The 22,249-nt window shown below is 42.1% G+C and overlaps 1 protein-coding gene across 1 annotated transcript; it reads right to left on the bottom strand.

The window, feature by feature from the left end:
* Positions 1-439: 439 nt before the first annotated feature.
* FAM118A (family with sequence similarity 118 member A) lies at positions 440-10,519 on the bottom strand. The gene is made up of 8 exons (XM_054399737.1): positions 10,470-10,519; positions 8,993-9,245; positions 7,090-7,311; positions 6,351-6,479; positions 4,862-5,147; positions 2,305-2,337; positions 802-885; positions 440-540 (listed from the first exon to the last, which is right to left on the bottom strand). The coding sequence occupies exons 1-8, from the start codon at positions 10,514-10,516 to the stop codon at positions 440-442; spliced, it is 1,155 nt and encodes a 384-aa protein (XP_054255712.1). The 5' UTR covers positions 10,517-10,519.
* Positions 10,520-22,249: the final 11,730 nt, after the last annotated feature.

Below are 22,249 nucleotides of genomic sequence, written 5' to 3'. Positions count from 1 at the left end.
CTTTGGGAGGGGAAAAAAAAAAAACAAAAAATTGTGCTGCATTAGGACTATCTGCTCTTAGAGATAACCAGCAGCATATCTGGTAATTTTAAAAACAATATTTAAAATATTTTCATAGAAACACTGAACCTATTTGCAGTGTAAGTCCCCACTTACATATGGCATGTCCTTGCTGTTTACATGCTTTTTTCCTTATGTAATCTCATGCCTTAACAGAATGATAAAAGGAAACAAATACTCATGCTAAAAGTTGAAAACAGGCACATTATGATGATGAGCCTTCCAGAAATATGAAACATTTCCCACTCTTAACAGCTGAGGGATCTGATCCTGAAGCTTGCAAGCAGCCCCTGAAGAGCTCAACTACCAGCAACCTAACTGCAGTTCAGCTGATGAGAATAGAAAACCCTTCATTTCAAAGCCAACTAACATAGGTGTGTCAGAAGTCACTTCTGACATTCAAACATTGCCTCTGTTGTGGCTTCACCTGGCTAAGAGCTTGGCCCAAACGGTTTTGAAGCACAGGCAAACTTGCACCTGCTTCTAACTGACTCTGCAGATAGTTTCAGTAGCATAAAAGTGCCTACAGAGCAACTGATAGGACTCTAAAGTTTACATACATTACACATGTACAGCTCTAGGAAAGAACAGGCTAAGACAAGCAATTTTTATTCCACTTAAAACCATGGAAATAACTCAGCTCAAAACTTTCCACACAGCAGGTGAAAAACATCTACTGTTAAAAAGCTTCTGGGTTGGGTTTTGGTGGTCAAGGTGTTTTTCATTCAATAGAGGCTATGCCATTATCTGACTGCTTGATTCTCTTGGGAGAGTCAGTGCTGTTCTCTCCTAGCTTCCTTTTAGCACAGTCCACACATGGAGTTCCTAGGGAGGAAAAGGGGATGGAGAGGGGAAAGAAACAACCCTTTAATGTTGCTGTATCCTTGTGCTTTGCATACCTTTTATTGCAAGCACCAAATACTAAGATAAACACAATACTGGCCAACCAAGTTTCTTGTCTTTGGACTCTCAAGGGTAACACTAACCCCACTGAAAAGCTGCAGCAGTTCAGTGCTCTCAGGCTCCTTCCCCAACACTGAGCTCTGGTACCAACATATAAATCATGAAGTAGCCAATTACACATCTGCCTTTAAAAGAAAATAATTATTGCATGGCAATGCCTGTGGAGTTCACAAGTGAGAAGCCTCTTTTAGAAGTTTGGATCCCTTATTCAGAGGGAAAAACTCGTTGGTGTGAGCTGCTGTTGAACGTATAAACACCAGAGCTGGGCAGTGAAAAGAAATGGAAGGGAAATGCATCACTTTTGTGTAATAGCCCACAAAAAATAAATCTAATCTGTGTTAAGGCATTTTTTGTTTGTTTTGTTTTCTATGTATTCTAAAATAGAAGTAAAGGGGTGCTAAAATAATTTGTAAAGGAGGGTGATAATTAGTTAGCAAAGGAACTTTATATTAAGTGGAACTAGAATAAATTGTGCTTAAGTTTTTGGCTGCTTCTTCACTAAGTGGAGAAGCCTAATTGCATTTTACTGGAAAAGGGATTTATGAATTTTTCTGCAAGACAGTGAAAGTTCAAGATTTCGTTGGAATTACAAAAGTGATGTCTGACTTTACACCTGCCTCCAAGTATCCTGGACCTTGAGTACTTTTCGATTGTGAAAGGTGGGGAGATTTAATCTCCTGCAAGGCCAAAGGCCCTTACATGCAATAATGAAAATTCTCCCATACAATTTTGGTATTTGCAGCAGCAGTACAAATACCTTTTTAAGCTGAAGTCTTACTCCAAATGGAAGTTTTGCTATCTTATACCATATATTAGAATGTATTCTTGCTTTGCTTACTCACAGAAGCATCATTTAGATACTTGAACAACACTTAGCCAGAAATTGACCTCCAGTACTACACACTTAAGCTTGATATTCACTCTTTTATACTTAAGGAAGCTATTCAAAATAGTTAAACATAAGTTTGGAAATTTAAGCCAAAGCCTCATGGGTGTGAATATTATCTTAGAATACTCTGATCAGTGTTAGTAATTTATATACTTTTTCTGGGGCTTTTCTATTCAATTTGTCATTTTATTGACAACTGCAAGCCAGCAGTTACCTCCTAATATGCAGAAAGAAAATAAAGAGGGTAAAGAGATTCTGTTAAGTAGGTTTTCAGAGCTAAATCACAGTGCTGCACAACAATAATTTCATTACTTTGTAAATAATACTTATTTTTTTTTCCACTATCTTGGATACATTGTGGATGTTTCTGTGAAAATGAGAACATTACTTACCCAACAGTGTTGTGCTGTCCACTCGATCAGCATCTAGAGAAGAGACAGCAACAGCACAAATTATCAGAAGAATTTTGGTTGAAAAGGACCTTAAAAATCATAATAGTTCCAAAACCTCTGCCATGGCCAGGGATGACATCTACTAGACCATCCAACCCAGCTTTAGACAATTCCAGGGAGGGGGCATCCACAGCTTCTGTGGGAAAATCTGTTGCTTCACAACCCTCACAAAGAACTCCTTCCTTGTAAATAATCCACTTCTACCCTCTCAGTTTGAAACTGTTAACCCTTCATGCTATCACTACTCTCCCTCATAAGGAGTCCCTCCTCATCTTTCCTCTAAGTCCCCTTCAAGTACTGGAAGGCCGCTATAAGGTTTCCTGTGAGCCTTCTCTTCTAGAGGCTGAACAACCCAAACTTTCCCATCCTGTCTTCTTAAGCAAGGTGCTCCAGCCCCCTGATTATCTTCATGGCTCTGGGCTGGACCCGCTCAAGTCGGTCCATTTCTGTCTTGGGCTGAGAACTCCAGAGCTGAACACACTACTCCAGCAGCGTAGAGAAGAATCACCTCCCTCAACCCACTGGCCCCTCTCCTTTTGAGGTAGCCCAGGATGTGATTTGCTTTCCGGGCTGCAAGAGTACATTGCTGACACATACTCAGTTTTTCATCCACCAACATCCCCAAGTCCTTCTCTGCAGGGCTGCTCTCAACCCACTCATCACCCAGCCTGTATTTGTACTTGGTATTGCCCCAACCCAGATGCAGGACCTTGCATTTGGATTTGTTGGACTTCATAATTTTTGCTCAGACCCATCCTCTCCAGCCTGTCAAGGTCCCTCTGGATGGCATCCCTGCCCTCTGACCTGTCAACCATACCACACATTTTGGTGTCATCAGCAAACTTGCTGAGGGTGCCTTGATCCCACTGTCCATGTCACCAACAAAGAAGTTAAACAGCACTAGTCCCAGTACCACCTTGTGAGTAACACCACTCATCACTGGTCTCTACTCATACATCAAACTGTTGACAGCAGCCCTTTGAGTGCAACCATCCAGCCAACTCCTTATCCACTGAGTAGTCCATCCATCAGATCTATGTCTGTCCAAGCTACAGACAAGGATGTCATGCAGGCAGTGTTGAATTCTTTGAACAAGTCCAGGTAAATGACATCAGTAGCTCTTTCCTTATCCACCAGCACTGTAATCTGGTTGCAGAAGGGCACCAAATTGGCCAGGGACAATTTGCCACTAGTGAAACCATGTTGCTGCTTGTCACCCATCACCTCATTTTCCTTGTGACCTAGTAGAGTTTCCAGAAGGATCTGTGCCATGATCTTGCAAGCCAAAGAGGTGAGACTGGTCAGCCTGTAGTTCCTCAGGTCTTCCTTTTTTCCTTTTTAAAAAACAGGGGTTATGTTTCCCCTTCTCCCATCAGCAGGGACTGCCCCAGTCTGCCGCAAGTTTTCAAGTAGGATGGAGAGAGGCTTAGCAACTTCCTTCACTGATGGAGAATTCTACCTAGGCATGACTGCGGCAGCCCTGGCTACCTCCAATCTTGACTTCTCCAATAACAAGCACAGATCCAGCAGAGCCTCTCCATCACCTGTACTAAGGTAATAAGCTGTCCTGCTTTTCCAGCAGATGTCCAGGTGGCTGAAGTCCCTAATCAGGACCATTTTTTTCAGATAACCCTTTCGACAAACCCCTTCTGTTATTTTTTTTTAACAAAAGAGTTCATAGATTAGCATGAGAAAGAGGACACCTGAAAGTTTTTGCAGTCATTTAGAGCTGTTGATTCCTGTTTTGGTATCAGTGGCTGCTCTGCAGATTCAACAGGCTCTAGACACTGCTCAGACTATGGTAAGTGTCCACCGCATCCATGAACAGCAGTGTGTCAAAGAACAGACTAGCAGACAGGCTAAGGCTATTTCAGTGTCCGAAACTGCACCCCAACTTATAGGGGTCTCCACTGCAGACAAACTTCCTGAAACCTAGGCACTGAGTTATTTCCCAGGCTGGCATTAAACCCCCTGTACAGAATGCCGTTCATGGTCACACTGCAGTACTGTTCCCCAGCCTCTCCTATTTTATTGCCACGTTTATTGCCATTATCCTCACATTTGGGTGTTCTCCCCATCACCTAACTGTGTCAAGCCAAACACTATTTGGTGTACCGATTTGATTTCCTACTCTATGCTTAATCAGATACTGTGGCCCAAGCAGTTAATTCCTTCAGTTCTCTTAGTCTCTCTTACTGACGTGTTGTATTTCATTCACATAATACTCTATATACTGGAGTAGTTCACATGAATACAATGGCACAAAGTACAAATCGAAATTTGTTGTTAGCATTGGGTTTAAGAAAGCTGCAAGCATCCACAGGCATTACCAGAAAGAAATTTGGTTACAAGTTCGTCAGGTGCTCCATCTCCACATGCCATTCAGAAGCAGAGATGCTGCACAAACTGACCACTAGCTGCACAGGAGGTCAACACCTCAGGCTAACTGCTGATTGCTCTGCACCCACTCAAAATGCTCTTGAAGAGTGTACATTACCTGGACTTTTCTGCTTGCAGATCTGAGCAGACAGATCTTGTACGTACTCTGGGAATTGTTTAAAGCAGTCCCCATAGGACACCACTTTTATTCCGTGCAGCAACATATCTGCCTGGAGCTTGAAAAAGTGGTCTTCATTTTCTTTAAGCACCAACATGTAATGTTCTAAATCCACTTTATTCTTTACAGTATAAAGAAAGAGAGCTTGGAATATCTGATCACGCAGAGTCTCTCCGCAGCCCAAAAACAAAAAAGACTTAGTTCGATACAAGTTTTGAAGAACTTCCTGTCAAGAAATATAAACACACAAGAGCTACATTAACACTGGTAGTCAAAAGGCTAGGGCAAGAGATTTTTAAGCATGTCAGAAAAGGAGAAGCAGAGCAGACATCCCTATTGAACTGCATTAAGCATGTTTCAGGATCAGGGCAAACTGACATTTCATAAGCACTGTTTCTACCCCCCAAAAAAAAATTATATTCAAAATCAAAGTTTCCATATAAAATTAAATACATGGGTAAGCATTTCCAGGAAAGAAAGTTTTAATGGAAAGAATGATGATGGCAGAAGATTAGGCTCTTGTTAGCTCTATCTGTAAACAAGGAAAATGGATATTCTTGACCAAATGTTTGACTTCTTAAAATACCTACATTGTGACATTAAGTCCATGATCACAGAATCACAGACTATTAGGGGCTGGAAGAGGCTTTTCAAAGATGATCCAGTCCAATGCTCCTGCCAGAGCAGGATCACCTATATCAGATCACACTGGAATGCATCCAGGAGGGTTTTGCATATAGACTCCACAACCCCCCTGGGCAGCCTGTTCCAGTGTTCTGTCCCCCTCAGAGTGAAATAATTCTTCCTTCTGTTTCCATGGAACTTCCTATGCCTCAGCTTCCACTCTTGTCCTTGTCCTGTCATTAGGCATCACTGAGAAGAGCCTAGCTCCATCCTCTTGGCACTCAGCCTTTACAAATGTATAAACATGAATGAAGTCACCTTAGTCTCCTCTTCTCCAAGCCAAAGAGCCCCCAGCTCCCTCAGTCTCTCCTCGTAAGGAAGATGTTCCACACTCCCTTAATCATTTTTGTGGCTCTGTGCTGGACCCTCTCAAGCAGTTCCCTGTCCTTGATCCAAGGCTGGTAACAGCTAAAGCCCCTATAAAGTTAATCCAAGCAATCAGATAACAATGAATCCTTGTTTCAGTGTCTAGCATTTCAGGGCTAGTGTTATTTCATGAGATAAATGCAAAGAACTGTCGAACTATGACATACAGCTGAGGGTTGTGATTGCCATTTGCAAAGAAGCTGCACAGAGGAGCATACATTGCCCCAGCAAGATCACTGGCTTTGGGAACAGCACTGCCATTCTTCAGGGCCCGGTTATTTACTCTGTATGGTCTGGCAAAGCCTTAGGTAATGTGCATGCAGTGATTAAAATGAAATACTGGCAAAATATAGTAAAAAAATTTAAAGATCACACAAACCATGACTTCAGGATCTTGAGTAACATCTTTATATCCCGAGGGATCTAGCACCATTCCACAGGGATCTGTATATAAGCCATGAATATGAAGAACTCCGTATTTTATATGGCCTCTTGCCCACTGAAGAACCTAAAGCAAATTGTGTAAGTTACATTCTTTTTTTATATTACAGTACAAAGATTCTGCAAAAATATACAGCTGTCCTAACTCAGGAAAACACTTAAAGCAGAAATAACTTCTCTTGCACTTTTCTGCAGAGCAAAATTGTGCAGAAATTATTTGAACTACTAATTACTTTAGCTTACTTTAAATTACAATAACAAGGCGATGGCTGATACTGAAGGTATCTCTGGCTTTTTGGTCTAAGCTAGTACTCAACCTAGAAACAAGTTCTAGCAATGCTGACAAAAGGGATGTGAACAGCAAATTAACTATCAGCTAAGTGAAATCATATTTCTGATTGTTAACAATTACTTCACCCAAGTTAAATATGTTTGTGGGGGTTTTTTCCAGGCAGTGGAATGGAATTTATTAATAAACATGTCCCTGAAGCTCTCTTAGGTAACGGTCACCGGATTATTCAGAACAAAAAGCCACATAAAATAAATGTCTGTGCATCTGCCACTAGCTTATAGACATGCTTTAACAATTAAGAAGTTTCAGCCTTAACATCTGTCAATGAAGCTTGAGCTGCCTTCTTTTAAAATAAGTACAAAAATTTTTATTACTCTTGTCATACCTTATCCTTATCTTTCAAGTCTAATGATTCCATAGGTTTACCCTGTTGCTGACCAAATATTTCAAGTAAATTATCATAGTTGGTAGTCAGAACCATTGTGCCTCTCTCCATGAGTCTCAGAATTGATTGCAGAACAACAGGATTCTGAATGTGTTGTTCTAAATTATCAAACACCTCCATTAAGCAATCCTGGAAGAAGTTGGGTTTTGTGTCCCCAGTACGCTGAAGAAAGAAAAAGATTAATGTTTCATAAGGACTGCATACAGCATGGTAACTGCCTCCAACAGAAAACCCACCTTGTCTACTTAATGCCAAAGCATTTCTTTAAAAGAAGGGTTACAAAGTGTACAAAGCATACCAATCTCAAATACTTCAGGTGCTCTGCTTTCCACTTAATGTGTATCAAAATAATAGTCCCGTTTTCTCAAGGAAGCTTGCAATACAGGTATGATAAAAACAAAACTTGTTTTGTTCCACCTACATCCTCACCCATCACTTCCAAGCTAACAGAAAGCTACTTTCTTCCTAACAGCACAGGCTGTGTTTTTCCAGAGTATCTGCTGAGACTGACAGGAACATGTAACAGAGCTATAAAACATACAGGCTTCCTACTTAATAAATTGTATTACACACAGAACAAATGTTCCTTAGAAGCCTGATATAGTTCCTGACCTAAGTACAAAGGAAACCTCACCTTTCTCAGTATGTCTGGGCTTTTTTGCTTCCTGGTTGAGAAAAATATATTGACCATTAAACCTGCTACAAAGCATAACCATACAAGTAGACTCCTCCCAAGAGATAGGTTATTGCTGTACTTTGCCTGAGGAGAAGCTCATCATGCATTGCAAAATACTCAGCAGATCCTACCACTTAGGAGTAGTTATCTCACCCTAATTATTTCAGCTAGAAGACTTGGCAAATCTTTAACACAATCTGAAAACCTCTGGAACCTAAGATGAAGGGCTGGGAAACTGCATGTGTACAGACTGTCTTCAGCGAGGTGTGACCCATAGTGCTGATAATAGCTGTTGTGCCTTCAGCAAGGTGTGACCTGCGGTGCAGATTAAAGCTGTTGTGACCGAAGATTATCAGTAGAGTCACAAGGCCTAGCTGTATTTTCAGGGTATCTCTAGTTTTAGTCAGTAAAGCAGTAAATTCTTTTCTCAGTTCCAAGAAAAATGATGGTGAACATTTAGTAGTCAGGGTTCTTGCTTGCATAAATTATGACAAAAGCTTACAGAATCACAGGAATGTTCAGGTTCAAAAAGATCCTTGGGATCATCAAGTCCACCCAATAACTCTCCTCTACAAAGTTCACCCCTAAACCATATCCCCAAGCACCACATCCAAATGACCGTTAAACACATCCAGGCTCGGTGACAACCATCTCCCTGGGCAGCACGTTCCAATGCCTGACCACTCTTTCCCTGAAAATTTTTTTCTTAACGTCCAGTCTAAACCTACCCTGTTGCAGCTTGAGGCTGTTCTCTCTTGTTTTATCACTAATGGCCTGTGAGAAGAGACCAGCACCAACCCCTCCACAGCCTCCTTTCAGGTAGACAGCAATGAGGTCTCCCCTCAGCCTCCTCTTTTTCAAACTAAACAGCCCCAGCTCCTTCAGTCACTCGGTAAGATTTCCTCTCCAGGCCCTTCACCAGCTTCACTGCACTCTCTCCAGCACCTTGACATCTCTCTCTCTTGTATTGAGGTGCTCAAAACTGGACACAATACTTGAGGTGTAGCCAAGCTTACACTAAAACCCAAGGATTTTATACTATATTACAATCAAAACTTCATTTTTTACCAGGAAGATTTCAAGTTTTAGAAAGCTGAAAAGAATTTCTGTTGGTATCAAGAGAAAAGCCCATCAAAATTTTAGAAATGGGTATTAAGTTATACTCACAGGTGACATTTTCCTGATGAGATCATGTGCAACCACAAGCAAGTCTCTGTCTTTGGTCACTTTTTTACGGAATTCAGCAACATCTCCCGGGTGAAGCACTTCCAGCTCTTCAGCTGCTTCAATTACAGCCTCAATGCAGCTCCTCCAAGAGCACAATGCTGGGATTCCTGGTGCTACTGCAGCACTCACCCCAGTTCCAATTACAAGAAGAAGGTCCTGAGGCTGTTTTCTTATTAAACTTTTTAAGAATTTTCTTTAAAACAGAAAACAAAAATCTTTTGGGTTTTGTTTGTTTGATTTTTTTACAGTGCATTTTCTAACTTGTCTACAGATCTCAGGTCTGACACTGAAGACTGCAGGAATTATTAATGCTTGTACAAAACAGTAACCAACCAAAAGGAACCAAGTTCTCCAGTTCTACACAGAATGGTGATGGCAGCAGCTCACAGTCCTGCCCAAACCAACATCAAGCATTCATAGCCCCCTTCCTCCCATGACAGGGGGTTGGACTAGATGATCTTTAAGATCCCATCCAATCCAAACCACTCTATGATAATTAAGAGAAAAAAATGGCAACAACTTCACATCACTACTGTCTCTGAAATCCAAATTGACAATTACCACTTTTGAGTCCAGCCAAACACCATTTCAGATGAAATTTTGAATAAAAGCATTCAAAGGATTGTCCGATGATTTACTTAACACATCTGACAGAAATTAAGTATAACTCTCTCAAAAGGACAAGCCACAGCATTTCAAAGAAACAAAATTTTGGTTTGATGGGAAAAAAGCAGTATCTTATTTTCATTTATTATTATTTTAGGATAGGTGAAGATAAGAATAGCTGTGCTTGTAGAGATGAAGGATTCTGCTAGCCCACTATTCACATGTTACTAACCACACATCACTCTCAAATGAGTATTTGGTTCTACTTCAGTATTCCCTGCACAAACCACACAAGCAACTGTCAAGTTCTAACTTTCATGATTCCTTGGCAAAGCAAAGAAAAAGCATTTAAACCACACACTGAAATCACAGTACAGGAACAAGGTTTCAGTAACACAGAACCTTGGAATTCCCCTGACTTTCAACACTACCTTTATTGACTTTTAATTACCATTATCTGGTAATACAGATGTTTAGCACCTCTTATTTCACTATCAACTGAAATGATCTAGCTAAAACTGCAATGTTTAACTCGAAATGGCCTCAGGCAAAACAATTCAGAAACATGTAGCTAATGCCTACAAAGAATGTATTGCTGACAAGCCCCATGCCTTCCTTCTACATTCAGCACAAACTGCTTCCTCTCAACAAGCATATTACTTACTCCTCATGAACAGCTTAACCAAGTATGAAGCAGTTGGTCACTGGAGAAAACTAGTTTCTGGGATCATTTCAGGTTTCCAAACACATTCCACTGTGTTTTCAGGTTTGCATTAAGACAGCTTGGTATAACCTTTGCAATGCAAGTTACCTGGATTTCTGCTCACTTCTGATTATTGATTGTTCCGATGAATCCATCTCTGAGCCCTAAGCAAAACAAAAGGTAAAATAATTCTTAATGCTTCTATCTTGAAAAAGGACAAAATTATACCCAGATGTATAATGGTTCACATTTGCTTTTAATTCTTACCAAGTATTTTAAAATCAAGACTCTCTATCACAGTATATCACAGTACATTAGAGGTTGGAAGGGACCTCCAGAGATCATCAGGTCCAACCCCCTTGCCAGAGCAGGATCACTTAGGGTAGTCCACACAGGAATGCATCCAGGTGGGTTTTGAAAGTCTTGAGAGGAGACCCCACAACCTCCCTGGACAGCCTATTCCAGTGCTCTGTCACCCTCACTGTACAGAAGTTTCTCCTCATGTTGAGGTGAGATCTTCTATATTCAAGTTTGAACCTGTTGTTCCTTGTCTTATTAGTGTGTACCACCAAAAAGAGCCTGGCCCCCTCCCCTTGACACCCACCCCTCAGATATTTATACACATTGATGAGATCCCCTCTCAGTCTTCTCAAGACAAAACAGGGCTCTCAGTCTCTCTTCACAGGGGAGATGCTCAAGTCCCTAATCATCCTCGTGGCTCTCTGTTGGATTCTCTCCAGCAGGTCCTTGTCTTTCTTGAACTGGGGACCCCAAAACTGGACACAGTATTCCAGGTGTGGTCTCACCAGGGCAGAGCAGAGAGGGAGAAGAACCTCCCTAGACCTGTTGGACATACTTTCCTTGATACATCCCAGGATACCATTGTCTCTCTTGGCCACAAAGGACACATTGTTGTCCCATGAAGAACTTCTTGTATATCTGTGTTGGGTTGGAAATTCTCCCCCAACATTAACTGTACCAGACTAGCTCAGTTTGGAAGCAAATGGAGCTGTATTCACAAGCCAAACTATAATCTACAATGGAATGCAATGAATATGCACAAATATACAGTGTTTACAATATTTACAGGTACTTACAATTAACAAAATAGCACAAAGACCCCTCCCTGGCCAAAAGATGAAGGAAGCTGCCTCCCTGCCTCCCCCTTACCCCTCCTGTGCCAAAGGGAAAAGAGAGAAGCAGAGAAATATATAATACCAGACAAAACAATTCAGCCAAGGTCAGCAAAGCCCGTTAGAATCTCTCCAGTGCAGAAGAAAAGACAACAAATTGTTTGGGGAACCAAATCTTACAGGAGATATCCTTCCAATGGAATTATTTAGAATAATCATTATTTTTCTTTTTATGCCCAATAGTGATTTTTTTCCATTTTTACTACTTTCTGCTCAAAATCTGTGAAAAATTTTAAAGGTATAGTCTAAAACTACCACAATGTCACATCCCAGTTAAGCAATGCACAGACAGAAACAAAGCTGGCAAAGCACGAGTGCAGAAACCTACTGCAGCTCCATTTAAGTTCAGCTGATTGGCATTTTGAAGCTGACAGACATGTGGCTATTTATGCAGCTGAGAACTACTTCCATCTAAATTAGATAAAATTGATCATAATCCCTAAAATGCTAATTCATTTCAAGTATGTGGATGCATTTCTTGAATTACTGTTTTTCACAATAATCGGTCAACTGAACAAAGGTTGTGGAAATTGGACTTCTGTAGCACATAATGACCATGAGAGGCCCTCTGCTAGCCACATGGCTACTCTTATCAGACCACAAAACATGAAGCACTTTTTTCCTTCAGCAAGTATTTTAAACAATAAAAGAAATATTTCCCTATCATCTGTATTATGTCTAAAGCAGAAGGAGGACCACGTCTTGTCAAGAGAGTTTGGCTACAGCATCACCACTTAGAAACCCTCAAGTTTCATTGCATTAATTCTTGTGTTTGCTTTAATAAAGACATAGTTTTTTGTTTCAAACACAGCTTAATTTGGTTGTGGAAACTGCAAATAAGACCCCACAGATCATAAGGCTACCTGCATGGTTCACATGCTGGAAGATCATTTGGAAACATGAGGAGCAAAGAAGTTTGGAGATCATTTGACAGAAAAACCACTGAAGAACAAAACCAAGAAAACCCCAGCCTATGATAAAGGGACATCGGCGTTTCTGAGGAAAACATACAGATCTCTGACAAATGCATTCAAGACTTCTTTTTTTTCAAGAGGAAAAATGCTGTAGTATTTTTCTCCATGTTGCCTTTCTTCAGTGGCAATACCCTACAAAGATTCTACCCTATCATCTGAACAGCATCAGCACACTCAAAATTCAGAACCACCACCTACCTAAAGCAAAACATCTCAAAATCTGGAGAACAAGATTCCTCTGCACATGGAAAGGTTGTGAGTTCACCACACACGAAGGAAGTACAACATCTTCAAATAAAGATTCTTTTATAACCTCATCCAGCAAAGTGCTGGGGAAAGAAAGCTTTAATAATTACATTAGTAACACAAGAAAATTTATAAAATAAGCATCTTACCACAGGATGCTGCCAGCACCAGCATTTTAGACCTTATTCTTTCCTTTTATTCCTTAAAACTAGTTTCTGGAAGCAGAAGCTATTTAAGTGGCAGCAATTCTCACCAACCCCTACAGGAGCTAGACTGCTGGTAAGTTCAAATTTCTCCATGCCTTTGAGTATTGATTAACTGTAACTAGTCTTGTATATTCTCTTTCCAGATGTAATAAACACTCCTCAGGGTAATAAACACACAGCGTCTGACCAGGGCACCAGCATTCAACACTGATTTACTTAAAGACACATGAGACTAGCTAAAGCCGTGCCCACAGCTGCTGGAAATCACAGAATCAACCAGGTTGGAAGAGACCTCCAAGATCATCAAGTCCAACTGACCACCCAACCCTAACTAATCACGAGACCATGGCACTAAGTGCCTCATCCAGTCTTTTCTTAAACACCTCCAGGGGCGTCGACCCCACCACCTCCCTGAGCAGCCCATTCCAATGGGCAATCTCTCTTTCCGTGAAGAACTTCTTTCTAAGAGACCCCACTACAACGCAGATATGCCTTAAAGTGCGGAATGGGAGCTGAGTCTTTACTCCAGACGCAACGACGGACTCATCAAAACAAACTGTAACTTCGTCTTTTCTTTCCGCTCAAGAACTTAAAGTGTTGCTTCAAGTCAGCGGTTTGATTAAACAAAATGTTTCGGGGTTTTTTGTTGTTTTTTGTTCCCCCCCCCCCCCCCCCCCGGCAGTTTAATATATGCAAATAGGGTAAAATGTTCAACGCAAAGGAAGCGCTAGCGAAGGACCCTGCCCAACCCCGTCCGCTGACTCTCTCAGGCTGGGCAGTAGCTTCTGCCGAGGTAAATTCCCCTCTTCCTCCAGCCACTGAACCGGCGCTAGTCGGAGCACCGGGCGGGCACAGCGGGAGCCTGCTGGCGCACATCACCCTCCCCCGGGCCGGCGGCAATCCTCACTCACCCACGAGTGAAGAGGAGCCGCTTCTACGGCACCGTTGCCGGCTCAGGCCTGTCCCGTTCCCACCTGTGCCGGAAGAGTCTGCTAACACCCCGACCTGCCCGGGACTCGCAGCCCCGCCACGGCAGCCGGAGCGGCGGTTGAGCTCTGCAGCACTCACCCGTTCTCCCCGGTCACCTGCCGCGCATAGCCCAGGAGCTGGAGCTGCCGCCACCCCCGCGGGAGGGGGGATAGTAATAGCGGTGGTGACGCCAGACGCGGACCCGAGCAGTGACACCAACCCCGTCCCCCGGGTCCCTAACCCCCACCTGCCAGCACAGGGCCGGGCCCCAGCGCCGTTACCTCATGGGTGCGATCCGCCGGGCGGGGCCAGCGGCACGTGGCTCTCCCCGCCCCAACCACCACCTTCGCCACCAGCGCAGTTCCCTAAGCAAAGCCGTTCCTGCCGGCAGGGAAACCGCCGCTGCGGGAACAACATTCCGCCTGAGAACGGTTCCGGACTAGCCGATGCTGTGAGGCAGTTCTTGGCTGCAGTGAAACCTGCTTAAAAATCGCGAACCGCTTCGCCTGCACCCTGTGCAACGGCTGAACAGCCGGAGCAGAAGAGACCCGCACCCCCCACCCGCCCCCGACAGCCTGGGGGATGCTGGGCAAGGCGATGCATGTCCCTCGACAGCACCTGGTCCCTAAAATGGACATGGGTCACGTTCCTGTACCCCTAAAAATACTCGAAACTACAGCCCCAAATACAAATTCGCAGTCTGCACGTACGTAGGTGGGGGCTGATCTCCTTAGTAAGAACTGACAGGACGAGAGGAAATAGCCTCAAGTTGCACCATGGCAGGTTCGAATCACAGAATCATTCAGCTTGGAAAAGACCCTTAAGATCATCCGGTCCAACCATTAACCCTACTCTACCACCTTCACCACCAAACCATATCGCTAAAAGCAAGATGTAAACGACCTTTAAACACCTTCAGGGATGGTGACTCAACCACCTCCCTGGGAAGCCTGTTGCGGTGCTTGACTGCTCTTTCAGTGAAAATTCTTTTCCTAATGCCTAGCCTAAACCTACCCTGGTGCAGCTTGAGGCTGTTCCCTCTTATTCCATCACTTGTGAAAAGAGCACCTCTATATTCAGCACCTTTATATTCAGCACCTCTATATTGTCCTTTCAGGTAGCTGTAACGGGTGATAAGGTCTCCCCTCAGCCTCCTCTTCCTCAAACTAAACAGTCACAGTTCACTCATCTGCTCTTTGTAAGACTTACTCTTGAAGGCTGTTCACCAGCTTAGTTGCTATGTTAGAAGACAGTTCCTCACTGAAAGGGTTCCCAAGCACTAGAACAGGCTCCCCATGGAGCTGATTGAATCCCCATCCCTGGGTGTGTTTAAAAGATGCAGAGATGTGGTGCTAAGGGACATGATTTAGCAGCAGACATGCTAGATTTAAGTAATGGTTGGATTCAATGATCTTAAAGGTCTCTTACAATCAAAACGAATCTATGATTGTGTGAAATGGAAGGAGCAATTCTCAGAGGAGAAAGGGAGGTGATGAAGTTGTACGACAATGGGGTTACTGCTCTGAAAGCTTATGGATGTAAAGATGACAAATACTAGGGTGAGGAGAGAGCAAAATAAAGCAAAGAGTAAAGAGAGATTACAGAGTTACCTTCTGTGGCTCTGCTGGAGGCTAGGCTTGACTCTCAGTGCCGATCAAGGTATGATGAGGCTCGGCACTGGGATGTGTTAATGGCAGATGATGTGTTACCTGCAGTGACAGCAGCACAACCCATCACAAAGCCTGAAAACCTGAAGGTCCTTCACCATTGTTCATTAAGGCATTTGATTATGGACATTTAGCTCAGTTCCACCATGTTGTCTAACAGCAGTGTCCGACTTTCTCTGCAGAGCTGTGGGTTTAAGGAGGCAGCCTCATGATGTTGCCAAAATTGGAAATAAACTTCTTAACACCAATGTAGCATTAAGAAGCAGGCATTAGTTTATTACACCACTGGGTGCCTGGGGAGTTTTGAAAAAAAAAAAAATTGCCCAGTTCAATGAGATGTCTCAGTTCAGTTGGACCTCTTATTTCCTTTTTCCCCTGGCACCACTATTGCCTCATGGAGTTTCCCATATAAAATTTCATCCTGGCTTAGCTTCACCCTAGATTTAGGTTGAATTCTCACTTTCAGAAGAGCCAAAGTTAAAGCTTTCAGGCAGCTTAATGAAGTTTCCTGAAGTTTCCTACTTATCTGTTGCTTCAAAGTATTGGTTCTACCCACCCACTGAACTGAGGTCTCCATGAAGCATGTAAATCCCATTTAATGTCTAACATTCTACCTATTTCTTGTACAACTTCAGCAACAAAGTAAGGTCCCCTGCCCAATGACATTCTTAAAGGAACTCCAAATCTAGGTATTACCTCCTTCAAAATGGATTTTACTACTCCCTAAGCTTTGTTGTTATGAGTGGGAAAAGCCTCTGGCCATCCCAAAAAAGCATCAGCAAAACACTGAAAGATATTTATACCCTTGCTTTCAAGGTAATTAATTGAAATCTGTCAGCCAATAACCTCCTGGTGAACTTCCTTGACATGTGTGTCCCAAAGGGGATATTTTAAGGTTTAGGGGGTTATTTCTTAAGCATATTTCCCACTTTCCCGACAGAGATTTAATAATTTTCATCATCCCCACTGTTTCTGCAGTTCAGTGAATGTTAAGTTCCCCGATGTATTTCTTGGTGGTTTTACCTTGTAATTCAATCATAATGGAAAGAGGAATTCTCACTTTTTCTTCTTTCAGCTACCCACCATTCACCCTTTTTCCTGGCTCCTATTGCTTCAGCTAGGCAATGATCTATATCACTACATTGGGGGATTCACTTCTTTGAAGTTGTGCTGAACCTTGACTGGCATTAAAACTAAATCTCCTTGTTCTGCCACCTGTTTAGCCATAATGTCTGCCATTGATTACCAATATTTACTGGAGTGTTTCCCTTTTGATGTGTTTTGCAGTGCATAATGGCCGCTTCCTTGGGTTCTGCACAACCTGTAGTAACTTCAGGAGGTTTGCTCTCCACCCAGTGAACCCTGGGTGGAGAGTAAACCTCTCTCCTTCCAAATGGCTCCATGAGCATGAACCACTCCAAAGGCATGTTTCAAATCTGTCCAAATAATTGCTCACTGCCCTTTGGCAATCCCCAGGCCTTAGTTAGAGTTATTAACTCTGCTTTCTGGGCAGAAGTGCTGTTTGGAAGTGTTGCTGCCTCCATTACCGTTTCTGTAGTCACCACGGCATAGCCAGCCATTCATCTTCCACTTTCAACAAAGCTGCTCCCATCAATGTATAGCTCCAGATTGGTGTCTTTTAGAGGTTCGTTCTTGAGGTTGGGTCACCTTCAACGGTTTGCAGAGAGTCACATGCCAGGTCTGCAACAGGTTCCTTAGGATTCAAGAACAAACACATATATGGGATTTCATCCTCCCTTTTTGACCCTCCAGATCTTTCCAGTGTCCTAATATACAAACCTCGAGGGCTAGCTTTCACATTCCCTCCACCCCATGGTTGTACAAAATCTACAGTTCAACAGTACAATCTTACTCAAACAATACAATAACACAAAACAAAATACACAGACAAGACACCTAAGAAGACGCTGGGGACTCAATCCACAAAATACACAGACAAGTTACTTAACCTAAAACGAGGCTCAAACCCCTGTACCACAGTCAGTGGGTTGCAACCTACATTTTTCTGAGTGAGACTTTGACTCACAATGGGACTCTAACCCACAGCCTTTGGGGACTCTGACCTATTATCAAGGAGGACTCTAACTCACAAACTCTGGGGATTCTGATCCCTTTCCAAGTGGGACTCTAACCTACAACCTTTAAACCTGGGTGTTCTGTAGACTTTTTTCTGAGAGGATCGAATCTTTGCCTTCCTTCCCTTAGGTACCTTTATAGCCCAAATCATGCAGGCTTTTGCTGCAACTCACAAGCAGCCTGTCCTCCATGTGGCTTTCACCATGCTTTATGGGCAGGCTTTCCCCCCTTTAGTATATACTTCAGCCCTAACCCTGCACTGCTTTTGCTGTGACTTATGGGAAGGATGTCCTTTTTGGGGGAAAAAAAAATGCCTTTACCTTTCCCAGGGGTCTTGCTCAGAACTCTTCAGTCTGGGGATTGGCACCTCCTTTGGTACCAGGTGGAGGTCCTGCAATTCAATCCCATAGATCCATCAAGGGTCAGAAGCAGTGTCCCATCTGGGTTGCCAAAATCAGGACTACACCTCTTAACACCAGTGCAGTATTATGAAGCAGGCATTTCTTTATTACAGCACTCTGGGTGCATGGGGATCACTCCACAAAGCACACACACCGAGGAAGATTTCTTGTGGCTGTTTATACACGAGCTTTACAAAGTAATACCTGTCTAATACAGTTATTCCTCCTGCTTATTGCATATTCATAAGGCATGACTTCTCAGAACACTTACACACTCACACGAGTCATCTGGTAGTCAGTCGTTGGGGAGGTTTCCCCCTCCTCACATTATCCTGTTAGGGTGTTGAGACACCTCAGGGCACTTAGGTGTTTATCCCAACAAGGTAAGGATGCTCCTTAAACAACCATAGCTTCTTTCTTATCTATAATTGGTGTACATATTTGAAGCACAAAGATGGTCTTTCAGCTTATTAACCTGGCCTCTCATATTTCAAGATTAAAAGCTTCCTAACTAGTTCCCTAGACAAATGTTTAAAACATTCTCAAGGTCTTTTGCTTTGGATGAAGAAACTCCATAGTTATACATTGATTCAGTCAGAACACTAAGGCTTTGCACTTTGAAATGCAGCCTCGAGGTAACAACGACAGGAGTGCACAAAACCCAGGCAGTCAGGTGTGTATAAAGGCTGCTAATGGTGCCTAAGGATAGTACTGCATCATTCTACACCCAAATTCCAGTGGCAGAACTGTGCTGAAAAGGCATCATTTTCTGATTTTAGTTTCTTAACTGGAGTTTTTAGTACTACTTATTGTACCATTTTACAGACTTCTGAAGAGCTGAAGTACTTATTAGCACAAGCTTCCCCAGAAGAGGTTTTACAAGATTTTCTTGGTTTCTCTAGTCACTTTCTTCATTTGGGGTACAATCAGGATTCACAGGTTTTTGCATGCCTTTACAAGAGGCTTCATCATTGGCTTTTGTTTGTTAAATGTCAGTGTCATATTGATATTCTGCTATACTTTTAGAAACATGACCCTACTTTTTTTACTCCACATCTGATGTTACTTTTGGCAAGAGTAACTGTGTTGACTGCCCTGACTTCCCTGTCAATTTGTATGAGAACATTGTGTCCTCGTGAACCCTCCATGTAGTATTCTCTAGACATTGCTTCTCATTTTTTCATTTTTTTCTCAACAAATATTTGGGGAATCATGTTCTACAAATGAAAATGGAGGACAGGATTAGGGAGAAGAGAAAAGGTAAGTGACTGTAGTCCCACATGAAAACTGAAGCTTGACTGAGTTAGAGAAGCTATGTAATACTTCTGGCTCTGCCTTTCACCCTTCACAAAGCTTTCACCAGTCACCCAGCAAGGTATTTTATCAGGATGATATTCAGTAAACCTGAAGGTCAAAGATCTTGTGTTTCAAAAGAACCAGGTGATATTCTGCTCCCTTAACCCTGGTAACTATGTGTGAAATCCAGCTTGGAATGCTATTTGACACTGCATTTGTAATAACTTTGGAATGTATCACTAAGTAATTTGTCTTAGATTGTTTTGTCAGCTGTAGACAGGAGTCACAAAGACATGCTAAATATTTTCTTGAGACTCAAGGTCAGAGCCATTCTGTTGATTTACAATATGTAGTATTCTTTGTTTCACATTAATTTAAGGAGTCATATGAGAGGAAACAATGTGCAGAAGGGACCTTGAAAGCTTTTCCTTTTTACAGTCTGAACTGATTAATGTGATAATTATTGTTACTTTTCCCCAGTCCCAGTCCCAGCCACAGAATGGTAGGGCTGGAAGGGACCCCTGGAGGACTATGTAGTCCAACTCCCCTTGCTAAAGGAGGGTCACCAAACCCAGGTTGCACAGGAATGCAGCCAGGCTGGTTCTGAAAGTCTCCAGAAGAGACTCCATTCTCTGCAGCAGATCCTTGTTGCTTTTGAATTGGGGAGCCAGGCTCACTGCATGAGCATCTAGTTCCTTCACAGCCCCTCCTTCTGTTTTACATACAGACAACTAGATCTGGCTGTAATTTCTTTCTTTTTCCCTCTGCCATCACCCCACTTCACGGTTTCTTCCCACCTTAGTTACCCTATACAAAATGCTTCAGCCTCCCTTTCTTCCCACTGCCTAATTTTGGCCTGTCTGCTTCACAAATCCCATTCACAGGGGGAATATTCAGTTACGTCCACAGAAGGGCTTTTGCTTGTAAATATAATTTTATAGGGTTAAAAAAAATAATTTAAAAATCATAGCTCACTTTAGTGTGGGTATAACTCTCAAGTACTGAGCAGGTCTAGCTGAAACTTAATTCGAAAAGTGTATAGAAAGTACCAAAACTTTCTTACTAAGTTTTTTATTGTGTAGTTTTGGCTTCTTCAATAATTCACCTTTACTGGCAAATTATTTTAATCTCTGTGTTGTTTCGTTTTGTTTTAAATTAAAGAATAGTCTTTCAAGAAGATTCAGTGTTATTGCAGATTGGATTAGGATGTATTTGAGATTTTCTTTAGCTTATGAACATCACTTATTTTTGCTTGACGCTCAAAGTGATGGCTAGAGTAAGGGGCAGGGGAAAAGAAAACTGAACTGGAAGACATAGGAAAAGAATTCATGTTTGTTGACAGCCCAGACATCATAATTTATCAAGACCATAAAAAGTAGATTATTGTGCATTTCTCAGCTGAAAATGTGAATTCATAGTGAGAATCTGAGCAGTGAAATAGTAAATTGCAAATAATGGTATCAGTAGGTGCAAGACAACTTTGATGATAGATCGTTATTAATCTGTTTCAGGTGTACAACTTGGGGGTTGTTTTATTGTTTGCTTTTTTCTTTCTTTTTTTTTTTTTTCTTCTTTATTTCAGCAAAAGTGTAAGCTAAATTTGCATTGTATTTGTTGCTTCTCAATTAATCAACACATTCCATGGAGTCCTGCAGAGCTCCCTCTTGGGAGATGTTCAAAACCTGCCTGGCTGTTTTCCTGTGTGACCTGGTATAGGTGATCCTGCTCTGGCAGGGGGGTTGCACTGGATGATCTTTTGAGGTCCCTTCCAGCCCCTGACATTCTGGGATTCTGGGATTCTTTTTCCCCAGTATAGGCTGGAAGGGCACCATTTTCTTTGGTATGGGTTATTTGAGCGCTACAGCTACATTTCTATTATCATAATTCCTTTTATTTATTATTCTGGGTTGGCATACGTTTTCATATACCATTGAAAGTAATCATCAGTAACTATCTTTAGCTAATTCCTAGGCATGGGAAAAGTTCATTTCCTGAAAAATAAAAGCCAGAAAGACGTGAATTTTAAGTCCACTGCATGTATGCAGAATGTGTTCTGTATGAATTCAATAGGTTTTGGATCAGCTCCAAATAATAGTCTGTTTGTGCTTAAACATGTGAGGTCCCATTAAATTCAATGGGCCTTTCATGGGCTGGATTGAGAACAGAATTCAATTAAGAATGGCCAGTTGAAGTTGAGGGTGCTTTCTATAATTTCTATGTAGTTTTAGACAATAAATTATATGGAAGTTATCACAGAATTTTGCCTTGATTTTCAGTGAAGATCAGAAATGTGTCTGTGAGGGTGGCAATACTTTCCCATGTTTCTACTTGATAATGCTGCAACAAGTTCAAAACTACCTGTGAATCAAAAAAATAAAAAGAGCAAACAGGATGCATTTTGTGCAGCAATTGAATCTGCAGGAGTAGCTACTGCTGCCTTGATGGTTGTGTACAAACTGAAAAGGTTTTGTGTACAAACTGAAAAGGTTTTGTGTACAAACTGAAAAGGTTTTGTGTGTAAACTTGCTAGCGTAAGTGTTGTTCTTAAGTGGACAGAAAGACAATGTGGAAAATATGAATCACAGAATCACAGAATCAATCAATAAGGTTGGAAAAGACCTCAAGGATCATCAAAGTCCAACCTGTCACCCAAGACCTCATGACTACTAAACCATGTCACCAAGTGCCACGTCCAATCCACCCTTGAACACCTCCAGGGATGGTGACTCCACCACTTCCCTGGGCAGCACATTCCAACGTCTAACAGAGCAAATTCTTTCCCATGCAAATGCATACTGGACAGAAATCTATTAATAGATTAGTATAACGTCTCTATTTC

The sequence above is a fragment of the Indicator indicator genome, chromosome 3, assembly GCF_027791375.1.
Source record: "Indicator indicator isolate 239-I01 chromosome 3, UM_Iind_1.1, whole genome shotgun sequence".
Lineage (NCBI taxonomy): Eukaryota > Metazoa > Chordata > Aves > Piciformes > Indicatoridae > Indicator > Indicator indicator.
Note: the sequence above shows the minus strand (reverse complement) of the source record. Positions and strands in the feature narration are given on the sequence as shown.